Below are 23,420 nucleotides of genomic sequence, written 5' to 3' on the forward strand. Positions count from 1 at the left end.
ATTTTGCCTTTTAAGGATTTTTATTTTCACATGCTTTTACATTTGACTTGTATGAAGACGTGTCACAGTTCGGGTATTTCTTACAGAAGCAGTATTACTATTTACAGTTGAATAGGCTGTACAAATTCCACCGACTGTTACAGAATTCAAATAATTTCAAGTTTATATAATAGATTTCCCATTGAGCTCAAACACTGTAAACACGACTTAATGCTTTACTACGCATAATTCCACTTGACGCCGCACAGAGCGCAAATGCATTCGCATGGCACAGCAGTTTTTTATGCACCCGTGGTTCACTGTAGATTAGGCCGACCCATGACTGCAGGCAGCGCCACTACTGGAATGCAGTCTCTCAAGGCGAAGAAATGTCACCCATCTTCCAAAGACATTCTCTTTCCCGATAGGAGGCCGAGCACCGGAGCTGGCTTTTTAACACGAGGTAGACGTTGGTCAGCGAGTGGGCAGCAGTTGGCCTCCGTCACATTTGCCCAGGCCGCAAGTTCTCCACCGGCAGGTAGTTCGTGCCAGGCGCGTGGCGGCATGTCGGACCATTTACAGCGCAAACACCGTCAGCAGCGACGGCTGATGCGCCACCGAGTGTTGTGGGCGTACTATCACCGGCTCCCGTTGTGCCACCGTTGACTGGTGTGCTGAAGGCGACCGGTTTGTCACCGCCGGACGGTGTGCAAACATTGCTAGCTCCTGGTATGCACTTCGTCGGCGTTGTGCCGTCGGTGGGGTCCGAGCGCAGCAGCATCAGCTTGTCGTGGTTGTGCGTGACGGACCAGTTGGGTGGCAGGTGGCGCGGGAGCATTGTGTCCAGGAAGTGCTGGCGCCAGCGGCGCTCCAAGGAGGCGAGGGCGGGTAGCCCCTGGCGCATGTACACCTGCACCACGCGCAGCCCGTGCGGCACGTGCTGCCCGTTCACCACCCTGAGGGGCCGGCGCAGGAGGTGGGCAGAGACAGCATTATGGGAGATGTCACCCACCTTGCACTGGCCAATCAAATATCACAAGATCGTTCCACAATCCCACTTCCACAGTCCCACTTCCACCCCCTTCCTCTCCATCTCACAGTATATGGGTATTTAGTTAGAAACCAGTCAGGTTCAGAGTTGAAATACCAATTGAGGGTTAGCTCGGCCCATCATCCCTCTACAGTCAAAAAAATAGTACCACTGGGGAGGGAGGTCAAGTGGGTATACTTGTCCCCATCATAGTAACGTGGAATTTCCATCATTGGCTCAAAGCTATAACGAGGAATAACTGCGTCAATGCCCAATTGTGCAGGAAATAACTTCACTTTCAGCCAAAACAAGGGAAAGAGTGGCGATAGCTTCTTGTGACCATCATGCTATGCAGTTTTATGTCACACCCAAGTCTCTCCGAGCCGCATCTATGGCTGAATTCCATTGAGACAGGAACATGCATTGGAGAAGATACGCAAGTTAAATCATTGACAATTAAGAAAAGTGGGCTGATAAAGAGATAATTGGCCGGTGAGCGAGAATAACATCATGGCAAAGGAAGGAGGTAGAGGGATTAAATCTGCTCGTGCAGGTGTCAGCCAGGGTATTGCATCATGTGATCATGAGGGCCAGTGACCACTTGGAGCGGCCTTCATCCAGCAGCGGATTAATCATGGCCGTGATGGGCCGACCTCAAACTATAACCCCCTTTCCACCCGAGCGCGTGCGTGCGTACCTGGTCTCCAGTTTGGCGGCCTCCTGCAGCAGCTGGTGGCAGCTACCGAGGTGGCTCCAGCGCTCGGCGTAGAAGCTGCGGACACAGCCAAGCAGCTCACGACGCCGGTGCGGGGGCAGCGCCGAACCCGAGCGAAGGAGCGCGCGCGCCGCCGATCTCACGTTGCGCCGCACGGGGTCGTCGGTGACGCGGGGCCCTTCCGCCGCAACGCCACTACCGCCGGCGCTACACTCGTCGGCGAGCTGGCGCTTGAGGCGCAGGTCATTTGCGGCCGACGCGGCATGGCACGGCGTGCAGAGCAGCAGCACGTCGTGCGACTGGTGGTCCTTCATTTGCTGCGGGAAGTGGCGGCGGTACTCGTGCGGAACGATGCTCTTCCTGATGGCGCACACGGGCACAAGCGCAAGCAGTGATGGGACAAGTAGTTATCGTCAGTCATCGTCAGCCAGTTGAAGGCCTACCACCCCCCCCCTACTCCCCTCAGTTAAATGCTGCCCACCAACCATTTCCCTCATTCACATGAACAGACCTCATCGTTCAATCTCTGTGGTGGTTTATCCTCATTGGACGCGTAATACTAAAAATATTAGAACGATATAAAAAGATTAAACACTGGATGTTATGTGCCCGGGGACAGACAGAGCAGAAATTAAAGCCCTCTACCAAATTAAAGCAACGATGCGGTCGCGAGAGTTAACTTTTTATCGACTGCATCGTGCCGCCTCCCGCGGCCTGTGGACCCAGCGAAGCGAGGGGACGCCTCGCGGCAGAAGCACTCGGCACCGCAACACCGCACAGCACCGCAACACCGCACAGCACCGCAACACCGCACAGCACCGCAACACCGCACAGCACCGCACCTGACGTAAGACTCGGCACGGCCGCACACCACACACACGTTGCGCTTGACGCCAAGGTAGTAGTCGTGCTGCGAGTCCGGGCGCCCGGCCGGCTCGAACACCAGCCGCACCACCATGGGTTCTTGGCTTTCCAGCTCTGAGCAGACGCACAACATAAAAAGATTTCCCCCCCCCCCCAATGTGGCCTTCAACAGACTGTTCGGGCAAGCACTGTTAGCGAAGGGCGGCTACGGCACACAAGGGGGTAAAAGCGACCACGACAAGCCACCCTTGTCGCCCCAGTACTCATGGTTTTTCACACTGTACCAGGTACTAATATAAGGCTGCGTCGACCCAGGGGAGGCCCAGGACAGGGTGAAGATATTCGCCATGGGCGGGAATCGAACTCGGGTGGCGGGATCTGTAGCGCAGTGCACCAACCACTGCGCTGCTGTTCCCCCAAAACGCAGCATCGTGTAGGTACACACGCATAAATCCCCACTCGCACGCAGGAGTACTTGCACACGCACACACACACACATACCTACCTACATGTGCACACAGCCCACTTGTGATGCACGGAGTTGATTACTTGGCAGTGATTTGTGTCTGTGCAGCGTTTTCTATTTGTAGCTGTACTTTATTTTGCCTGTAATTTTGGGGACCCAGGTCACTGTCGCAAAGGAGACGTGCCCCCGATATCTTGAGTTCTCAGCTGGTTAAAACAAATATAAACTTTAACCCACGTACATGCACGAACAGATGTGCTTGCACACACACACACATGCAGGCACACACTCGTGCCAGCGTTCCCGGGTGGATCACGGCGCTGCCTCTGTAGTCCACGAGCAAAGCGATTGGTCGGTACCACCTGGGGGTGTCAATAATGCTACCAGTGTGTCCACCATGGGAAGTATGCACCATGGAAGAATGTCCACCTGGGCAGAAATCTTCGTGTATATAGTCCGATGTATACGAAGATAAAAATCCCCCATATAGCCTGAACAGACTTTTGGGACAAATGCTGTTAGCGAGCACCTATGAAGGTCGGCACAGCACACGAGGGGATAGGTGGCCAGCGCCACGCCCGGCCGCCTTTGTCTCCCTAGTGGTGATGTTTTTTACACTGCACCACGTAACTCAATTGAGGCAAAGTCGACCGGGGTGGCCCAGGACCGGTTCAGATAATCATCACCTGGTGTTGGCCGTGAGCGGAAATCCAATTCGGGTCGCCGGGTTCGTCACACAGCATGCCAACCACTACACTATTGCTCCCCATATTTAATTTTTATTGACAATCTACAGATGTTTCATTTTGTTCTCACCAAAGCATATTCTACATCACACCTTGCCATCACTGGTAATGTTGGTCTACAGATCAAATGAAGAAAGAAAAAAATAAATCACAGTTAGCGTTTGCCTCTTTGGACGGCACAGAGGAGAGGCACCGCTAGGCCGACAGCACGAGGGCCAGTACCTGCGATGCCGCGGTTGAGGTACCACTGCGCCTTCTTACGGTCGCACGTCGACAGCGGCTGCCCGTCTGGCGCCTTGAGCAGGCAGTTGTCGTAGAGCGGAGACTTCCTGTGAGAGACGCAGGGCCACAACCGCGGCACGACGGAAAAAAAAAGCTCGCAAAAGGAACACTGGGTACAAAAAATAAACCAACGAACAGCCCCTTGCTTGCAGAGACACACCTAGAACGAGGGTTTGGGGGATGTTGGACATGAGGTTTGATGCTTAAAACGGGAAAATACTGCTGTTGCCTGACATCGCCAAAGTCGTTTTCGAGCAAAGAGCCCTGATTAATTCTGCCTTTACCGCCTTGGAGAAAATAGCGCTCGATTTGGGCGAACACCGTCATTCTGAACAATCATCCGATCGGCAATTCCACTCACAAACCCCCTGGATTGAATCTCTTCCCAAAAACAATGGCCGTCCACATCGACTCAACACGTTTCACGGCAGGTCCGCCCCGCCACCGCCTTCAGAAGAAGAAATTCTAAGAAGGCCCGGCGGTGCGAGTGTGGAAATAGCGACCAGAACATCGACCACATAGTAAACCACTGTAAAGTCCAGCAAACTCAACAGGGGGGGGGGGGGGGGGAAATCGAATACAGTGAAACCATGGATTGCGAGCATAATTCGTTCCGGAAACGTGCTCGTAATCCAAAGCACTCGTATATCAAAGCGAATTTCCCCATAAGAAATAATAGAAACTGATATGATTCGTTCCACAACCAAAAAATAAAAAAAAGATTAAGACACACTGTACATTTTTATATTTTTATTTAAATTTAATATAAAGTAATCAAATGTATTAATTAAATTTAATCGTGGCTGGTGTGAGGGAGACGAGAGAGAGGAGGAGGGTTATTGTGTAGGACGACTTTCACTGTCAGTAACGGAATCACTACCATCTGTTGGCTCACTGGAATCTTTTTCTTTTTGTGTGACTTTAACAAGGAACCTATCCAATAACACTTGCTTTTGCCTCCTTTTGAGGATTTCGCAGAAATGTGACATTGCATTGTCGTTAAACAGATTCATCGCTCGCACTGCTACAGCCTTATTCGGGTGGTGCTTTTCTAAAGAACAGTCACTACAATTGGACATAAAATAAAAATGCTTTATGCACACACACGTGGTCACAACACTATACAGTACTGTAGTAAACAGTATACGCTCGCACGGATGTTGACTATACGAGTGAGGCACGCCGACTGAGACCGAGCATGAGATATGATTACCCACAATCCCGCAGCGAGAGAGAGAGAGAACCATTGGCTCAGTTGTGATCACGTGACGCTCAGCAGAAAAAGCGTATACTGTACGTACTGCTCGTATTGCAAGACATCGCTCGTTTATCAAATTATTATTTATTTAACATTTTTGCTCGTCTTGCCCAGCTACTCGCAACCCAAGGTTTCACTGTATATCCAAATATCGCTTGCAGATCGTTTCCAAGTGGTAGGACTGCATGTGGCCATGGACTGTGTTAAAAGAAGTGTGCTGTATCTGGCCCGCAGGCCATGGATTCACCACTCCTGACAGAAAGACCCGATGATCCAGCAGCAAACATCAAACTCCTTCACCAACGTATAGAGTACTACTACTTCCAGATTTGAAGCTTTCGTGACTGCAATGATTCACACTCTTTGTTTTTTTCGGTAAAGTCACGTAGGTAAAATAAAATAAATTAAAACTAAATAAAATCACGACGTTTAGAAGGCAACAAGCTCCCGTCTTCTGTTGCCTCCGAAACGTCGTGATTTAATTTAGTTGGAGGTAACACAAGCTTCCGTCTTGTGTTGCCTCCGATACGTCGTGATTTAATTTAGTTGTTTTCATTTATTTTATTTTACCTACGCAACTATACCGAAAAAAACAAAGAGTAGTACTACTGCCAGCGGCAAATGTTAATCATCCCATGCGTCTATAAAGTAACCGTTATATATTCTGGGAACTCTGGCAGCTAGGAGTGCACCACCCTCTGTAAGAGAACGGGCTCCTGAAAAGGATGTCATGGAACTCCTTTTGAAGCCTCTTCATTCACACCTTTTATATGCCACAGAGAGAGTTTGTCATATGCAACACTGAAACAATGTTCTCAAAAGATGGAATAAATCCAATTACGTGGCAAACCAAATATAACCTCACGGATTTTCATGCTCAGGTGCCGAGACCATTTAGTCTCTAAACTTTAGAATATCGTTTAAAATCAGGTGCGATTGAAAGCCAAACTTGAACCCAGCACCCTCAAATATAGTGGTGGCATCATCATATCCAAGGGTTGTTTACCCATCACAGATGCTTTCCACCTTTGAAGATCTTCAGTGTCAGTTGACAGTACCATTTGTCTGCTCACATTGCCCCACCTACGTGAGCAGTTTCACTCTTCTCCTCCCATCGTCACTTGCACACAATCATCTTTGCAGCCACCCTTGGGGAGAAGCCCTTTATTTCGGACAAACATCCGCCGTCTCGCCACTAACCTCGGCGAGAAGAAGCCTTCCCTCTTGACCTTGGGAATCCCGATGACGGACAGTGTGCTGTCACCGTGGCTGTTCTCGCTGCTGCTGCTCCTGCTGCTGCAACTGCCGGCATCACCGCCACTCAGCCCATTTTCCGCGGGCACAGATTCAGCATCGCGGCTCTCCGTCGAGTCGTTGGATGACGACCGCACGTGCAGCCTCCCCACGGTCTCCACATTCAGCTCTGTGAAGACAGCGCAATCGGTGGACATCAGGCCGGGGGCGTGGCAGCAATGTCCTACACTTTCTGTAAATGATGGGGAACCTTCCCACCACAATAGGAAGCTGCGTGCAGGCTGGAAACAAAGAGATTTAACAAACACGCAAAGGTGCGTTGCTGTTGCTGCTCAGAAACAGTAGGAAGGCACAACTCCCATCCATCTGCATTGCATGCGTGTCTTGTGACGACCACTTCAGAAGCAATGCTCTTAAGCCTTGTCCAGACCGCCACGTTTTTCAATTCTTTGAGATGGTCTGAACAAGAACACAGCCACACATTTCAGCCCTCGGGCCTTCCTGCCATTTGCGAGCAGCACACCTTTCCTGTGCTATTTACAGCAATGCGTGCAATGTCAATAAAGCAACGTTACCATCGAGACGATGACCTCCACGTGCTTCCTCGTTACACGCGACCCATTCGTGCTTCTCATCAACACAGACGTCACACGGCCACCGAACGTCGATTCCCGGCTGATCTCTAAACACGAAGGGTCGCATTGGTCTGCGAGAGTTCCAAATTAATTCTTCACCTCATGGCGCGATGGCGACGGCACAAGCGGGATACAATTGGGTGGGGGGTTGAAAATGACAATCCCCAAACACGGTTAAGAAAGTGTGCAAGAGGGAGAGGGCGGAACCCACTTTTAAAGGGGACGTCGACAAGTCCCGCGCAGCGAGACAGCAGTCGCGCCCAGCACTCCCCCGGGCCCACGATGCCAGCGGGCGATGCCCACTCCGAGCCACAGCCCGAGTCGACCGACACCACACTGGTGCTCGCGCCGCTACAGTCTTCCCCCCCCTCGTCGCTCTGGGAGGGGAGTGGGGGGGGGGGCAGTCAGCATCTTCAACGTGGTGGTGCACACCTGAGACCCAGATCTCTTAAGACACCCGGGGCCATGGCAGGGCCTGGCAGTTTAAAAATCGACAAGCAGCCGCCCCGATTATTACCACAGTGTGTAATAAATCGCGAGAATACGACTCACCGTCTGCTTCACATTGCAAGTTAAACATCCATTAAATGTCACTTGCAAAGGTAGGCTAATGTGTGTCAGCGTCAGGATACAAATTTGGCAAATTAGTTAATTGGGATTCCACAATCATCACCCCCTATGAGCACACCAAATGCCCCAGGTAACTTCTGCACATCTTGGCGTTCAAACCTGGTGAAATAAATTAAACGTATCAACTAAATACGTGTATGTACATATATGAGAAAAAAAATCTTCATTGAAAAAAACCAAAAGCAACATCACCCCTTACAGTCGGACCAATGCACATTTGCAGCAGTGCTGCGTTCACCTTGTGCTGCACAGAGGCAGCTATCGGGGATCCCCCTCGGCTAAACCTCTCCTCCCTGCGCAAAAGCATGATGAGAGGAGAGGTGATGCAATCCACCTTGAGTTTCCAAGGCATTTTAGGAAGCGGCCAATATATACAAAATCCTTGTCTTAAATCCTTATGCGGGTGTCCAACGTGATGTAGAGTACAGTATGCCAATTCAGATGAAGACAGATCTCATTTGTGCGTCTCTGCGTGTGTCTTTGCGCGTTGCGTTCGCACGCTGCTCCAGCAGTTTACCCGGCCGAGCGCGTCACTCGCCGGCGCCTGCAGGCTGCGGCCCAGTAGACTGAGGAACAGGCGCACCGACACCTGGGCATCGTGGGCCGCGTACTTCACCTGTGCGGAACAGGCGAGAGCGGTAGCGGCAACAACCACACGGCGGAGAATGTCAAATCAGCTGCAGAGCGGTACAGGCCAAAAACACATTTCCATTTTGCGGCCGCCCACACTCCCGGAAGCAGCTAAGCTCAGCTGTTGCAGATGGTAACGCAAGCATAAAAAATCCACTTGTATGCAAGTTTTGCCACTGGTACATTCAATCCTGTAATCTTTGTAATCCAAATTCAAACCCATCATCTAGAATCCAACATTACAAGCCGTGTTCAAAGTTCAAATGTATGATCCTATTCTATACGTGTGTAATGGTGTTCAACCGAGTCACAGACTTTGGAGGTAACACATTTATTCAGTTCCAACACACGGGATAACTTCCCCTTAACAGAATAACAACGCAAGGTGGTGACCACCCGGCTAACTACAATAGTTACCACGTAACTGTTACTACGGACCCGGGACTACGACATCTGCCCGGGTCCACGTGCTGGAAGACTTGTTGAACGGAGATCGTAGACGAAGGGTTTCTTTCCCGGGACGAACAACCCTGGTCCCTCTCGAGACCCGGCTTGTATTCTCTGTGGCGTGGCCGGCTCCGCCCTTGGCCACATCCACCTTTCAGAACCCTCGGGAAGGATCTGGGTCCCAATCACGTGACACCCCTGGCCCCCTCTTGGGGCCCCCTCCGTCAACTTAACCAGTCACGTATCCTCCCGGGTCAACCAGAGTGCCATGGGCAAAACACAACCTTTCCCCTCGGTCGGCACCCACACACCCCGCCCTGTATGGCCGGTACTGCACCCACAGCATGGTGACATCCAGCGATGTCACTACACGTGTGTAGTAGCATAGCGCTGGCTGCTGGCGAAAAAGGGGATCTGCGGCGTACGGCAGTCCTGACGTCAGCAGGCCATGATATACACGAGAGGTTCACAAAAGGTAGCGTGGCCTGGGGCGGAGCAAGGCCACGCTGACAGTATAAGAAGGGCCCCTGTGGGGGACCTCGGAGGTGTTGCTGGAAGAGGGATCCCCGTCGTGCTGCTGAAGTCCATCGCCGCCATTCTTCTCGTTGTCGTCTCAGTCTTCACCATCCCGGGGCGCCGCGAGTCAGACAGCCTACCAACTGTTCCAAGTAGTGCCGCTGACAATAGACGGCCTTAATAGTGCGTTATCCCGATGTTGCTTATTAAATAAAGAAGTTCCTCCAAGTCTTACTGTCTCCGAGTTAGTCACTACACGTACACATGTGTAATTCAACTTCATTCTGCCGTTACTCGCCTCGCTACGTCTCACCTGCGCGAACGAGTAGAGCAACACGTCACCCGCCTAGCGACGTCTCGCTTGCGCGGGTGAGTGGAGCGACACATCAGTCGCCCAGCGGCGTCTCACCTGCGCCTCTGAGAGCTCCGGCGCCTCCCAGTCGCTCTGCTGCTGCTCTGCCGATTTCTCCATCTCAAAGCCGAGCTCTGTGAGCGCTAGCACCTTGAGGCCCAGGCCGTTCCAGCGGCCCTTGCACCGCCTGCACGTGCAACGTGGGCATTATCACCAACGTTGTCATTACAATAGTACAACCAGCATGGTCAAGTATAAAGGTCATCGTCCAAAAGAACTGCCTCCCATTTATATGTTTCCGTTATAAGGCAGTTGTAATTATTTATAAGGAGAATGTTGCTTCTATTTATTTCTGGTTGTGATATGCATGACAAAATCACAATCTCGGCAGGCAGATCTTGAAAGCCAGGCTGTTTTGAGCCAGGATCGTGCTTGGCTGCTGTGGGGCTATGTTTTCAGCAGAGGGTGGTGCAACAAAATCCATTGTATCATACATCAGCCATCACCAGCCCACACTGACTGACATGAAGGATTAAATAATCCCGACCCACTGCATAGTGTGGCAAGGCCATTATCCAGCAGTGGATTGGCAAAAAGAGTTCTACGTGCACATGTATTTTGCTGTGAGACTACCTTGTATCCACACCGATATGGGGGGAGCGTCCTCAGAGGATGTCTCATCGGGGCCCATTTGTGAAAATAACTCCCGATATCATGTGGTCCCCACTGCTCTTCTCCCTGTACATCAACAGCTGCACCTCCAATCATCTGTCCGTCAAACTCTTGAAGATTGCGGATGACACCAACCTCAATTGGGCTGATCTCTGGTGGGGATGAGTCTGACTAAAGGTGGGAAGCTGACAACCTGGTGACCTGGTGTAGCCAGAACAACTTAGAGCTAAATGCTCTAAAGACAGTCGAGATGGTTGTGGACTTCAGGAAGAATACAGCCCCACTCACCCCCATCACCCTGTGCGACTCCCCAGTCAAAACTGTGGAGTCCTTCTGCTTCCTGGGCACTATTCTCTCCCGGGACCTCAAGTGGGAACTGAACAGCAGCTCCCTCACCAAGAGAGCTCAACAGAGGATGTAGTTCCTACGGCAGCTGAAGAAATTCAACCTGCTAAAGACAATGATGGTGCACTTCTATACAGCGATCATTGAATCTATCCTCACTTCCTCCATAACCGTCTGGTACGCTTCTGCCACTGCCAAGGACAAGAGCAGGCTGCAGCATATCATCCACACTGCTGAGAAGGTGATTGCCTGCAATCTACCAACCCTCGAGGACCTGCACACCTCGAGGACCATGAGGCGAGCGAGGAAGATTGTGGCCGATTCCTCCCACCCTGGACACTCTCTGTTCCAGCTACTCCCCTCCGGCAGAAGGCTGCGGTCCATCAGGACCAAAACCTCACGCCACAAAAACAGTTTCTTCCCATCCACTGCTGGCCTCTTCAACAAGGCCAAGGGCTTACACTGACTAACATTTTATCTACAAAATGACACCTTGCCATATTTACACTATGTTACCCTATTTGTATTTTTTGTATTTTTAGATTGTATCTTATAGCTACTTTATATTCAATATTTATTCAAAATTTTACAAACTTTAACCCGTTAGTGTTAGTTAGACTTTGTACCTTTAGTATAGTTAGACTTGTATACCACTTATTTAAGATTTAAGATTCCTATATGTTGAATGTATGCACCTTCCTGCCAAAGTAAATTCCTTGTCTATGCCAATAAGTAGACAATAAGATGAATGGAGCACATCTGGGAGATCATCCGACTCCTTAGCCACAAATATTGAAAAGCGACAAGGTGAAGAGAGAGGCCATTTCCACAGCTGTACAACGATATGAGACCTGGCCTCAAAGACAAGACGATTCCCACGATGGTATCAGTGTAAAATGCAGTGTCCAATGGAGTCCACGGCATTGGTAGTTGTATTAAGGCATGACTGTGGTAGCAGCGATACACGAGTAACGAGGAACCATCTGAACGACGAGTACGACTGGATTGAATCGCAGTCTAAAAATAAATTTTCAGGAGGGTTCTTTACGCATCAATCCATTTGACCAATTCCCTTTCAAGCAGCACCTCACATCGAGGATCGTTCCCCGACAGCGCCGCATATACCACAGCCGCCACCGTCGGGAGTGGGCGACCAATCGCTCACCCGTGCCGGATCGCCAGGTGCCGAAGGTCGACGCAGCCATGCACGGTGACGCCGCGGTCCCTCTCCAGCCGCCGAGCGTCGTCAAACACGCCCACACCAGCCTTGAGAACGGCCCTGCTGGCCAGCAGGTCCCGTAGGCTGGAGGGCAACGCGTTGGTCAGGTCCGCTGCACCGTCGACGGCGGTGGAGGAGAAGGAATCGGGAGAGGAGGACGAGGAGGTCGTAGATGAGATCGTGGAGGAGGGGGTTGAGGAGTTGAGGGGGCAGAGCCGCACCAGCACGCAGTAGCCACTGGCCGAGGCGAGTTGTAGCAGGGCGACTGGCATCGCCCTGCCGTCCTCCACCACCTGGGCACAACGACGATAATTATTCTCCTTTGTCAAGGAGCATAAACCATTAGGAACTCTGGTCATCCTCACAGCAGCGGCTTTTGGCTGGCCATCGAACAAAGATGGTCACTGCATTGCGTGCTTTCAGATGCGCTTTTGCAGCTGTCTGGAACGCTCTTCCTTCCGAAATTAGGAAACTACTGGAGCTATGCACTTTTAAATCTATAGTGACCAACTAATTTCTTTAGAATAGCTTTTTTGTGTTTCGTTTGTCGTCCTTACCCAACACCTCCGATTAACACGGTTGGCTAGGTACAGTACGAAAGAAGTTCAACATACAGTATATATTCTGCAAAAATTACTCTCATCCGTGATCCTATTCCCGACTGAACCCATTTACCACCACCCCTCTACCCCCTCCCCCCCCCCTTTTTGATACATCGAGGCTCCTGCATGTAGAGATGGATTTTTCCTGTGATCCATATTTTTTTACAGATAACAAAAGTCAATCAAGTGTGATCTCCCAGATAAGCCAAAATTGTCCTATTCATGTCTTTTCAGGGATAACAGGAGCCAGGAGGAGTGATGGTAAATTGATCCTCTGTTATCCATTTGAACCCAGAAGTAGTCTCGTGAAAGCATTGAATATAACCCTCTTATGAAATGCTGATAAGGGGCATCACAAGTGACAGCAAATGAATGCCATTATCCACTAATAAGTTATTTTCACTAATGATGTGCCTAGATCGAAGGGAAGTTTCACTGCAATGTCAATGCTCATTATTTTCCCACAAAAAGGCCTCCCAACAGGGAATCAACTCTCTTCCGAGGAGGCTCCAGAGATTGGGATATTTGTCAAATTCCTTTTCAAGTTTCTCTTTTTGCTTTCGGAGGGACACTGGAGCCAACCAGCCACGAGTAGTATCCTTCCTACTGACCCTACTGCTCCCCCTAACCCAGTGGTTCCCAACATTTCTGAACCCATGGACCAAACGCAGTAAAAAATATGGTGTGGAAACAGCGAGACAGACACGCAACGTTTCTACGGACCACCTCCCACGGGCCTTGCGAACCCGCCAGTGGTCTGCGGATCACAGGTTGCGAACACACTGCACCAACCCTTCCCCTAACCAACTAGCGACTCAGCTAACACCCCTCCCCCCCACTCCACCTGGGTCGCTTGGTCAGGGCTCCCCATTACACCGTAGACATTCTGTGCACCAGCAGCCAGGGCGACCCCGGCCAAGTCGCTTACCCATTCGCAGTCCATGCCCAGCACTGGGTAGGTCGCCAGGTCGCGCTGCAGAGGCGAGGCCGCTTCGCTCCACTGGCTCATCGTCTCCACCAGAGCCACCGTCTGGCTCAGTGCGTCCTCGAGGCCGCAGAGGAGGCCAGTCGCGACCTGGCGGTGGGAGTAAAAGTGCAGAGCTGCAATGTCTCGCACACTCCCACTGCTGTCGGTGAATGCCCCCCCCCCCCAACTAGAGGGAGCGCTAAAGCGTTACTGTATTTGGCCTACTCTTCGATCCTTTGCCATAAGGAGGCGACAGTTCTGAAAGAGGTGACAGTACCTACACACTTTATCCCACCCGGCATACCACATCAAGCTATGGGCAACCAGTCACGTGCCGACTACAGTCTGCTGCCAGCGATCGGCAAAATGTTCAGCGAGAAATTAAGCTCTGGTCTTGGGTACAACAACAAAAAACGCCTTCGACACATTTCACGCTGCACTGGCGACCTAGAAAAAGACGAACACGTGGATTAGAAAGCGTACAACTTCAAGACATAATTCAAATTGTTAACAAGAGCACGTGGGCTTGGTCGGTGCGCACGTCATGGCTAGAATGGATGACGGCCAGTGGTCAGTAGCGACGGAATGACAGCCAAAGAATGGAACGCGTCCGAGAGGGCTTCAACCAAGGCTTAAGGAACGATGCAATCGGCTCGTGATGCGGCAGCTGCTGGGTGAACGCCACATCGCGGCACAGCGAGGGCTGGCGACCAGCTTGGGGGCTAGGAGTCCTTGCCCCAGCAATGATTTAACCCTGGCCGACGACGATATACGTACTGTATGTATGCATGCTGGAGTTCTTTCGCACCGTACGCAGCCAACCGCGCTAATCGCAGGTGCGCTTGGCCGCGAGAATACCGACCTGCGGAAGATCTAAGGGAGCCTCGAACCCGGCGCTCGAGGAATCTCGGGAATACTCGATGTCCGACGAGTCTCCATCCTTCCCCCGTGCGCACTCCGGCTCGCACCACGCCTCCCCTTCACAGTCGCTCCGCAATTCCGTGACCTCTCCTCCACCACCACTATTGTTAACACCACCACCACCACAGTCGCCCTCCGGCCCCGTTCCCTCGCCTCCCTGTGCCGAGCCGAGCTTCCTCCACGCGCAGTAAATCCCCGCCGCCGTGCCCAGTGCAGCCAGCAGGGCCCCGGCCACGATACGGGATGAGCTCATGATGAGGCCGGGCGATTGAATGGTCGAGAGCATCGCGTTTCCAGCTCCTCTCCAGGCCATCGTCTTCACCCTATCGCCAACGATGGCTGCGATTTGTTTTCGCTTCGTGAATTTTCCCGACTGGTTGAACGTGTTCTTTCTCGCTAATGCATGCTCACGTTGCCCCTTCCCCCAACCCTTTTTTATTATATTGTTACTATTACTACGATTCCATTTACTGTAGCGTCAAAGCAACGTTAACAATAACACGTTAAGTAATAGTAAAATAAAAATTAATTTTGTTTAGTAATTAACCGTTTCTCTCCGGGCACGTGGACACATGCTGGTAGTGGTGGTGGTGCTGCGTCGTCTGATGCTGCTGATGCTGCTGCTGCCCCCACCCCCATCATCGCCCACGTGTTTGTTTATAAGCGTCGCCACGTGGGTCACGACCCACCACCACTCCGCGATGCCGCTTCCGCTTCCGGGGTTGGCTAATTAGGAGGCGTTCCAGGGCATTGTTTATCCGATTTATATTAAGATCGAACTTGTTTTTGCACCGTTATTTTACATAAATCAATCGCGGGGTCGGGGGGGGATGCGTCTCGTGCTACGGCTTGTCGACACCCCTTTGGCACAAGTTTGAATTGCCTCTTTAATGTTCCCGAGTTTTGCTCTTTGTTTTTTAACGGAGAGAATAACGCGATTTAACAAAAGCTCTCGATTAACACGACGCATGAAACGTGTATCGAATTGCACGTTAAATAAGTCGATACCCTCTGAATGTTAAATAGTGTGTGTGTATATACAATTGGTGATATGAAAGTAACGGCCACTCTAGATTCTCGCATGCACCACAAAGACAAAGCAACAACAATATACTATTGATTCGCCAATCGATTCGTGGTTATTATTGCATCTGATCGATACATCATTCCCGGGGTGTCATCGTTTGTTTTGCAGTAACCACGTCGTCCGTGGTTGCTCATTGCTCGTTGATTTGGTGAAATTGGTCGGCTTCTGTGATGAGGTTACCCCGTGTCTCTCCATCGTCGTCGTCACCGGACATATGATTATCCACTGCTGGATGAGGACCTCCGTACAGTCCGTCGACAACTCTCACTGCCTTGCCAATGCAACGACAATTCACTATTTAGCTGGGCTAGTCTCGACCGCACGCTATGTATATATTCCAGCAACGTTATCCAACCTAATCCCACGGAAGAGTCACTTTGAATGACTTTCGCTGTCATTCCCACCCCCACCCCCCCCCACACAGATGACGTGATTCGCGTTAACGCTTCACTTTCACCGTTCCCCAGTTGTTGACCCCCCTACCCCACACCCCCTTATAAATTGCCCCGTCATTTCACCCCTAATGGCAAACGCGATTAGATTCCGTACTGTATTCGTTTTTTTTGTTGCTGCTGCTGCTGCCTTCATTGATTTCTTGTGGTGGGTGGGTGGGGTGGGATGAGCGCGAGTAACCGCAGTGGTTCGCGCACTGCGCTATGAGCCAAATCATTTGAGTTCCATTGCCACGGCCAACATCAGCGGCGATTATATACGGGGTGGGGAGGGGTGGGGGGTAGAAAGCCTATGGCTACTGCAAACCCTATCAGCCAGCCATTTATCAGTGCCCTCCACTACCTTATTACAGATCCAATTCAGACCTCTTCGGTCACCCCGTGCCCATATAAATCTCAACGTTCAGCCTACAGAGCCACATCACAATGGAGAAACACGAACACACAAAACACGTTTTTTTTTGCCCGTATTAAAACGGCTGTATAACTCCGTATGGGGCCGTCCATAAATGACGTCACGCACCTGGTGGGGGGGGGGGTCAGACAATTGTGGCGATGTGTGACGATGGGGTGGGGGGTTGAGAAATGTGACGTCACATCAAAATGCGCAACTTTAAATAAATATAGACAACACGTTCTACCTAATTTAATATACTTTCTAATAAATGTTTTCTCCTACATCAGTGCAGCGGCACATTAAATACGCACTACAATGACAATAGTTTAAGGCGATTTGAAACATGTTTTATATTCTTTGGGGGGGGGGGGGTAGAGCTTTGTGACGTCATATTTGAGGGGGGGGCTGACTTTTTGTGACGCCGTGTGACGATGAGGGGGTCAAAAATCGTCCAAAATCGCGTGACGTCATTTATGGACGGCCCCTATGGACCTGAACACTCTTATTTCCCTGTACAAGAATAAGGGGTAAACCGTATGGGTTGACGGCTACATTGACCAACGTGGTGAAGTATGGTCAACCATCGCCCCCCAATGGACCCACACGGCGTGGCGAGGGAGGCCTTCATCCAGCAGTGGATTGACAATAGGGTTGTACTGTGCATTAAACGTAATTTTTTAAAATATATATGCATATGAATATATATTGACATTTCCACGTTGAAGTAAAGTCAATAAGTGTCGTACAGTAAATCATAAAAGTATCACAGTAATAGTCCTTTTATTGGTTTTTTGTGTGATTATTTTGCAGGCGTGTGCTCTTGTAACGTAGTCTATTCCAGATGTCCCTTTGAAAGTAATTGACGCAAGTTTAATTTAAGTACAGGACGGGGTTAAGGACAATTTGCCTTGCCAATCCACTGCTGGATGAAGGGTCTCCACACACCGTTTTAGTTTTATTTATTTTGGTATAGCCCTGTGAGCCATTCGGCTCTTGAATCGGGTGCAACCACAACAAACAAAAACACGAACAAGAAAAACATCTTAAAGTGACTATGTGACTGTGCAAATAGAAAATCCATGAACAAAAAAAAACAGCAAAATATTCCTGAAAAAAGCACCGTACACCACCAAGGCTGTGTGCAAAAAATCCCAGTGGGATGCAAAGTCAAACAACAACAACTAAATTTTGATTTAAAGCTTTCGTGACTGCAGTAATTCATATTCTTAGTTTTTTTCGGTAAAGTCAGGTTTTTTTATTGTTTTATATATATTTTGTTGTTTCTCTTCAACGTGACTTTACCGAAAAAACTAAGAATAACAACAACAACCACAACCACGGTGGGGATGACTTGAACCATACTTCGCCACGCTGGTCAGCGCGGGTTGAAGGGGAGGAGTATATATGCGGAGGCACACAAGTACAGTACAGTGGGTTACATGTAGAAAAGGAACTGAAGTTAAACGACCGCATTAAGAAACATTTTACCGTTGCATATTTCACGCTGCGCAAGCGAACTACGATTTACAACTCGCGTCGTGCACACAGACTACGATTTACAAACTCTTTTTGCGTAAGTGAACTACGATTTACAATCATTTCGCGTATGTGAGCAACACATTTCAACTGTTCGATCGTCAACTATGAATTGCAAATGTACTTGCGCATCTAAACTACGATTTACAACGCTATATTCGCATGTTAACTACGTTTTACAACTTCCCTTGCACATTCGAACTACGCTTTACAACCACCGTGAATCTGAACTGCGATTTAAAAACTCTCGGCGAGCCACATGCGAACTGCGAATTCCAACCCTTCGTGCGAATGCGAACTGCAATTTACAACGCGCCTATCTCAACTACGATTTGCGTCTCGCTCGGCGCGCGCGTTAAAACGGCGACGCGAACGCAACGCAGCCCTCGCGCATGCGAACTGCGAAATTGCAACCCCGGTCACGCATGCGGACTGCGTTTTCCAAAGGTCGCCAACCCTCCGCCCTATATATAGAGGGAGCAGGGGGGAGGCGGTCTCCATCGGTGGCTCGCGCAGCTGCCGAGCAGGAGTCGTGAGAACGAGGAGGAGGCAGCGGCATCGGCGGCGTTGGGCGGGAAGGAGCGAGGCGAGCAACCCCCCCCCGTCCGCGTGCTCCGCGTTGAGCACCCTGAGAGCAAAGCCCGGCAACAACAACAACAAAACAACACGACCCTCGTTGGCGAACGGGGCGGTTCGCGTGCGCCTCGGGAGCGTTGGCGGGAACAACAACGACAAAGACAACAGCAACAACCAAAAGAAACCGGAGAGCGCCAGACGGGCGAACGTTCACGGCGGCTGCGGCGGTGTTGGAGCGAGGAGGCGCCATGGCCGCGCCGCCCGTCGTCAGACCGCCCGTCACCATGAACCTGTTCGCCACCTGGGAGGTGGACAAGGCATCGCCCAGCTGCGTGCCGAGGTGATGGGGCGGGCAAGTCGTTGGTCGATCCTTCCCCTCTACAACCACTCGCCCTCCCGCACCCCCACCCCCTCATCACATTTTCATTTATGTCGTTGTTAAGGAGGGGCAAGTTTTGTTTTTAATTAAAAGTTGCGGCGAGCGGCGTGTCGGTGCGTTGTAACGTCGTACATAATCATAGGTGCCGTGCGAATTGGGGAGGGCGGTGGTGGTGGTGGGGGGTTAGTTTGAAAGCTGAGGTAGCAAAACAAAACCAATGAAACACACCGTAGTGTGTGTGAGATTGCGTTGGTTCTGGGATTGCGTGCAATTTAGTGGAAGTTTGGGATGCAAGGGTGGTTGAAGGCAGGAGTCAATTCGGTTAGATAACGCGGTCTTTAAATATCTTTTTTTGTGGCTTTTTTAAAACGATACAGTACTTGTGTCGATTTGAGGTATGACGATTTGCACACGGAATTAAAGTAAAGTATTTGCTGACATTGTTATTTTTCAAGGAAGCGGTGAACCCTCACGCCGGTGATAAAAAAACGTGTCCCCTCATGACCGGCCTGTGTGCACCGGGTCCCCGGTTTGTGATCGATCTATACACGAGACGCAATCACTATCGACGTATTTAAAGGCAATTGCGCCCGAGTCAAAATGTCAAACCTGTTAAGATCAATATGAAGGCAACTGCATGCACCACTCCTGCACGTACATAACATTTGACAGGATTGCAAAGTGCTGTGGGGTTTTTTTTTCTTGCCGAATTGTTACAATCGAAACGTGCAGCCGTTTGGTCCGGAGTGGCTCATTACCAAGGCCCTTCCTATATCTGGCAATGTGTAATTAACGAGTTGTCTGGCATTTTGGCATTGGTGGACATACGGTACGCAATTGGCGTCCTGTAACAGGGAAATTGCAAACAACAATCATATCTGAACCATAATCAGAATCTTGTATTTAGACTCGGAGGAATCCGATGAGCTATGAAGTTATTTAGCTTTTCCCAATCCAGGACAACTCTTTCCCCCCCCCCCCGATACCCCACCAACTTGGTGATGTTTGAAACAATCCCCACCACAGGCATAGCATGCGGAGGCATTTTTCTATCAATGAAAACAAAAGGGATGTAAGTAGCATTGCATGACTGTACTACGGTATTACCCAGACTGTCAGATAGCATCGATAGCTCAACTGTGCCTTGGAGCTGTCCTTCAAATGCTGTACGAGTTTTGAGGCTCGGTAATTAGAATAAAAAAAAGTGACATTCACGTTTTCCCTAGTGTCATCACTTGAGTGGCGCTGCATGGATGTCAATTTAAAGCCTTTATTACTCATTACAGAAGCTTTAAACATGTGTGAGACGGTCCAGGGCACATACATTGTCTAGAATATTGGCGCTTTTGTTTTTGGCTTCATTTGGTATTCAAGTCTCCCTTTCAAAATTTATTTCGTCCCAAGGGCTTCTCTCCTGGCTGAACAATAAGAGCTTATGTGTATGTATCTCCATTGTAACCCCTTGGGTATATAAACTATAACCGAACTTCTAGTTGAGTGTCCTCGGTATATCCAGGAAAGAGCTTTTTAGTTTAATGAGGCGTACTGAAAATAAAATGACTGATTTTGACAGCAATGGTGAGCTTTTGGTTCAACACTTATCCAAAGCTGCTCAAACTGCCCACACGACTTAAGTCCTTTGTCATCACGGTATGCATAATACAGTGAAACTGCCCCCTTATATTCATTGTTATTTGTGACCTACCAATGTCTGCAGCCAGGATCGATCGATGACAATCTTATTACCTGCAGGTATTTAACAGATGAGATTCGTTGCACCGTTAATTCCTCCTATTTGATAACATTTCTCTTGTCCGTATGCATCTGTGCAGATGAGGGTTTTTTTGCGGCTAAGCCATAGTCCCCACATACCGCTCGTATCGATGCAGATAAGAGGAGCGGCGACCCCACTACTCTGTCTAGTAACATGTATTTAAATAGAGGTACTGCAGGTACGTAGTTTAAAGTTTTAAAGGCATAGTTTAACACTTGCCACCATCCTGAAAACTCATTGGTGAAAGAGAGCAAAGTTTTTGTTTACATTATATGTTCCCGTCTGGTCGCCCTCCCTCTAGCTGCTTTGCATACCAAGTTGTCAATGTGTTGATGCTATAAACCGTCTGTATTCTTAAAGTGCTGCGACCTTGTACGTTGCTCTTGCGAGAAATTAGCATTTTGTCTAGAATGTAAACTGTAATCCTTGAGGTGTCTTCCGCTACCCTGTTGAAATGTATATCCTATTTTCATCGAGGTCAATGTGGTGCCCATTTTATAGTAATGCAAATTATTGCAGTCCGTAGCGCTGTTTAAAATGAATTCCCATGTGGTTACGCATGCATTCATAAGTGTGTTTCAGAAACTGCCATGTGTGTCGTTTCTACCACTGGCGGTGACATCGCGGCCTTGCTAACATGTTTACATTTCCTGAGCTGGGGTGCTATTTAATTTGGCACTGCAAGTTTATCCTGTGACGTTCTGTCGACATTCCAACTATAATTGGACACCGAAATGGGGGGGAGGGGGGGCAATATTCGGAATGCCACCTAGCTCTTGCATGCGTTCTATTTTCAATGTGACATGCCAGCACCTCTTCTGCCCTTCTGGTCCTCTGATGTGCTCACCCACCCTGTAGCTAGAGCTAGCTTGCTGCATTGCAGGAAGCTCGAAATTACTGTACTGCATTCCACATTCCTCTCGGCTGTCAAGGGCTCGTGTTTAGCGCTGCCTTTTTTAAGTCCTTTTTTTTAACAATCCCTGTGGTGGAGATGGAAAACATCTGGCTGAATTGTGGCATTTGAATGGTAAACAAATACATAAAACGTGCATTTGCTCATGGTTTTAAGGTTTTTTTTTAAAGTAGCTTTTATTTACAATGGTGATTTTGAAGTACATTTTATATTGTGATTTTTTTTTATTTGGAATTGCATAAAAATGTGACAAGTTGGGGGAAAATTTGATTAAATCTGTGGTGCGCTCGTGGTTTTCTGAGTTTCCTCAAATAATAGTTGCTTATGGGTTTCTGTAACAATTTTTGTTAGCAGATATTTTTGGCATAGTTTGTGAATTTATTTCTACTATTTGAAACGGAATTTTGTTGGGAATTTCTTTAATGTTTTGTTTACATGTTTAGTTTAAAAAAATGCATGCTCCCAAAAGGTGTCCTTTCAAATGAAGTGACAAACATCGTGGAAAATAACTTGCTTATTTTTTTATTCTTATTGAAAACTCTACATTTTTAATTTAGAGCTGTACATTATTGTGCAGTTTCAGTTTGTGGTTTTTAAGGGCTTATTCTGACCAAAACGCATGTCTATGATTGTCAATACATGTGGAATAGAATAATAAATCTGTAGAGTGAGGAAAACAACCCCAATGTCTTTTAACTTTGTTATATGTACTGGAAGATTAGTACATAATTAACACATGCAGTCTTTTTGATGTAAAATTGTGCTTTCACAGGTATGAACTTGCAAAATTTAGACTTTACTCTTGCATTACAAATTAAACCATATTGGTTTTGTCATGGAGTGATTTTATATGATTTTTTGTTCGTGTTGGTATGTTTTTCAAAGATGATGAAGCACCATTATGAACAATTAAATGAATTGTACAGCTGTTGCATAATGTTTTTGTTATATATGCAGAGTGCATTGATTAGTATATTTTTTTAGTGTACAGGCTTTCTGTTTCATGGAACAATAGGCTTCATTTGGCTTTCATTGCTGTTAGCAGACTAATGCAGTTTATACTGATTTTATAACTAATTAAAGCTGAATTGTGCAGACTAGATCTTCAAAAAGTCCAACAAATTTAGAAAAAACCCAAATCTGTTTGCCATGCTAACATAATTGCAAGTTCTGGGGTTTATTTGCCATGCATCCAACATGGAAAATCTGTTTTATTAGGATGTGGTTATTATTCAATGACAGTTCATGTTGATGACACTGAATGTTCACAGTGGTTTGGGTGCATAAGGTAAAGGGGGAAGTTACTCAGCCTTGTACCCCATCTTGAACCTACAGTGGCACCACCGCACAGGATGATGCCTAAGATTATGTGGTTTCAGCGTAATGAAATGCTTGAACAGATTTTCAAAGGTAATTCTGACATGACCCCAATGTTTTGCTGTCTCAGTTCAGCTTATCCTGCTGAGGTCCTGCTTAGACCAGATTTTCTCTTGATGACGATTGGAAGCTGTTTGCTAGTTTGTCCTTGATGGACTATCAATAGTTATTGAACATTCTGTGTTGGCGGTGATGGTTATGCTGAAGGTAAAAGATATACAATTTGTTTTAAGACATTTATTTTTTGAGTTTCTGATTTAGCTTATAATTATGTACATACCAATTTTTGCTTTACTTTGTTTTTGTTGAAACAGTGCCAGTAGAGTGCCATTTGGTACCCCTTGGGGATCATAATTCACAGTTTAAGAAACTTTGCCGTATCTTTTTAGAACAGCATCT

General features: G+C 48.7%; 2 protein-coding genes across 4 annotated transcripts in view; one reads left to right on the forward strand and one right to left on the reverse strand.

Moving 5' to 3' along the window:
- Position 1: 1 nt before the first annotated feature.
- Positions 2–15,183, reverse strand: EXD2 (exonuclease 3'-5' domain containing 2). Its single transcript, XM_032963859.2, has 11 exons — positions 14,472–15,183; positions 13,571–13,717; positions 11,987–12,333; positions 9,862–9,991; positions 8,377–8,475; positions 7,441–7,606; positions 6,541–6,763; positions 4,023–4,129; positions 2,567–2,702; positions 1,707–2,084; positions 2–935 (listed from the first exon to the last, which is right to left on the reverse strand). The coding sequence occupies exons 1-11, from the start codon at positions 14,841–14,843 to the stop codon at positions 482–484; spliced, it is 2,559 nt and encodes an 852-aa protein (XP_032819750.2). The 5' UTR covers positions 14,844–15,183; the 3' UTR covers positions 2–481.
- A 3,168-nt stretch (positions 15,184–18,351) lies between these two features.
- The window catches only part of PACS1 (phosphofurin acidic cluster sorting protein 1), a 37,297-nt gene continuing 32,228 nt past the window's right edge, over positions 18,352–23,420 (forward strand). For 2 of the 3 annotated variants that reach the window (XM_032963868.2, XM_032963870.2), the window contains exon 1: positions 18,353–18,918. In XM_032963868.2, the coding sequence (XP_032819759.1) occupies positions 18,827–18,918 (92 nt within the window). In that variant the 5' untranslated portion in view covers positions 18,353–18,826. Of the gene's footprint in view, positions 18,919–23,420 lie in introns of all 3 variants that reach the window. The other variant, XM_032963869.2, reaches the window with a different exon arrangement.

This window comes from Petromyzon marinus, chromosome 31, assembly GCF_048934315.1.
Source record: "Petromyzon marinus isolate PM22_M1 ecotype Great Lakes invasive population chromosome 31, UKy_Petmar_22M1.pri1.0, whole genome shotgun sequence".
NCBI lineage: Eukaryota > Metazoa > Chordata > Hyperoartia > Petromyzontiformes > Petromyzontidae > Petromyzon > Petromyzon marinus.

Excerpts from the sequence above, each read along its gene's own strand:
- EXD2 (XM_032963859.2), bottom strand. The coding sequence starts at position 14,843 with ATGGCCTGGAGAGGAGCTGGAAACGCGATGCTCTCGACCATTCAATCG. Across the intron at positions 9,992-11,986 it reads CACCTGGCGATCCGGCACGG|GCGGTGCAAGGGCCGCTGGA; the intron begins GTGAGCGATTGG and ends TTGCACGTGCAG. Across the intron at positions 936-1,706 it reads GCCGCCAAACTGGAGACCAG|GGTGGTGAACGGGCAGCACG; the intron begins GTACGCACGCAC and ends CCGGCCCCTCAG.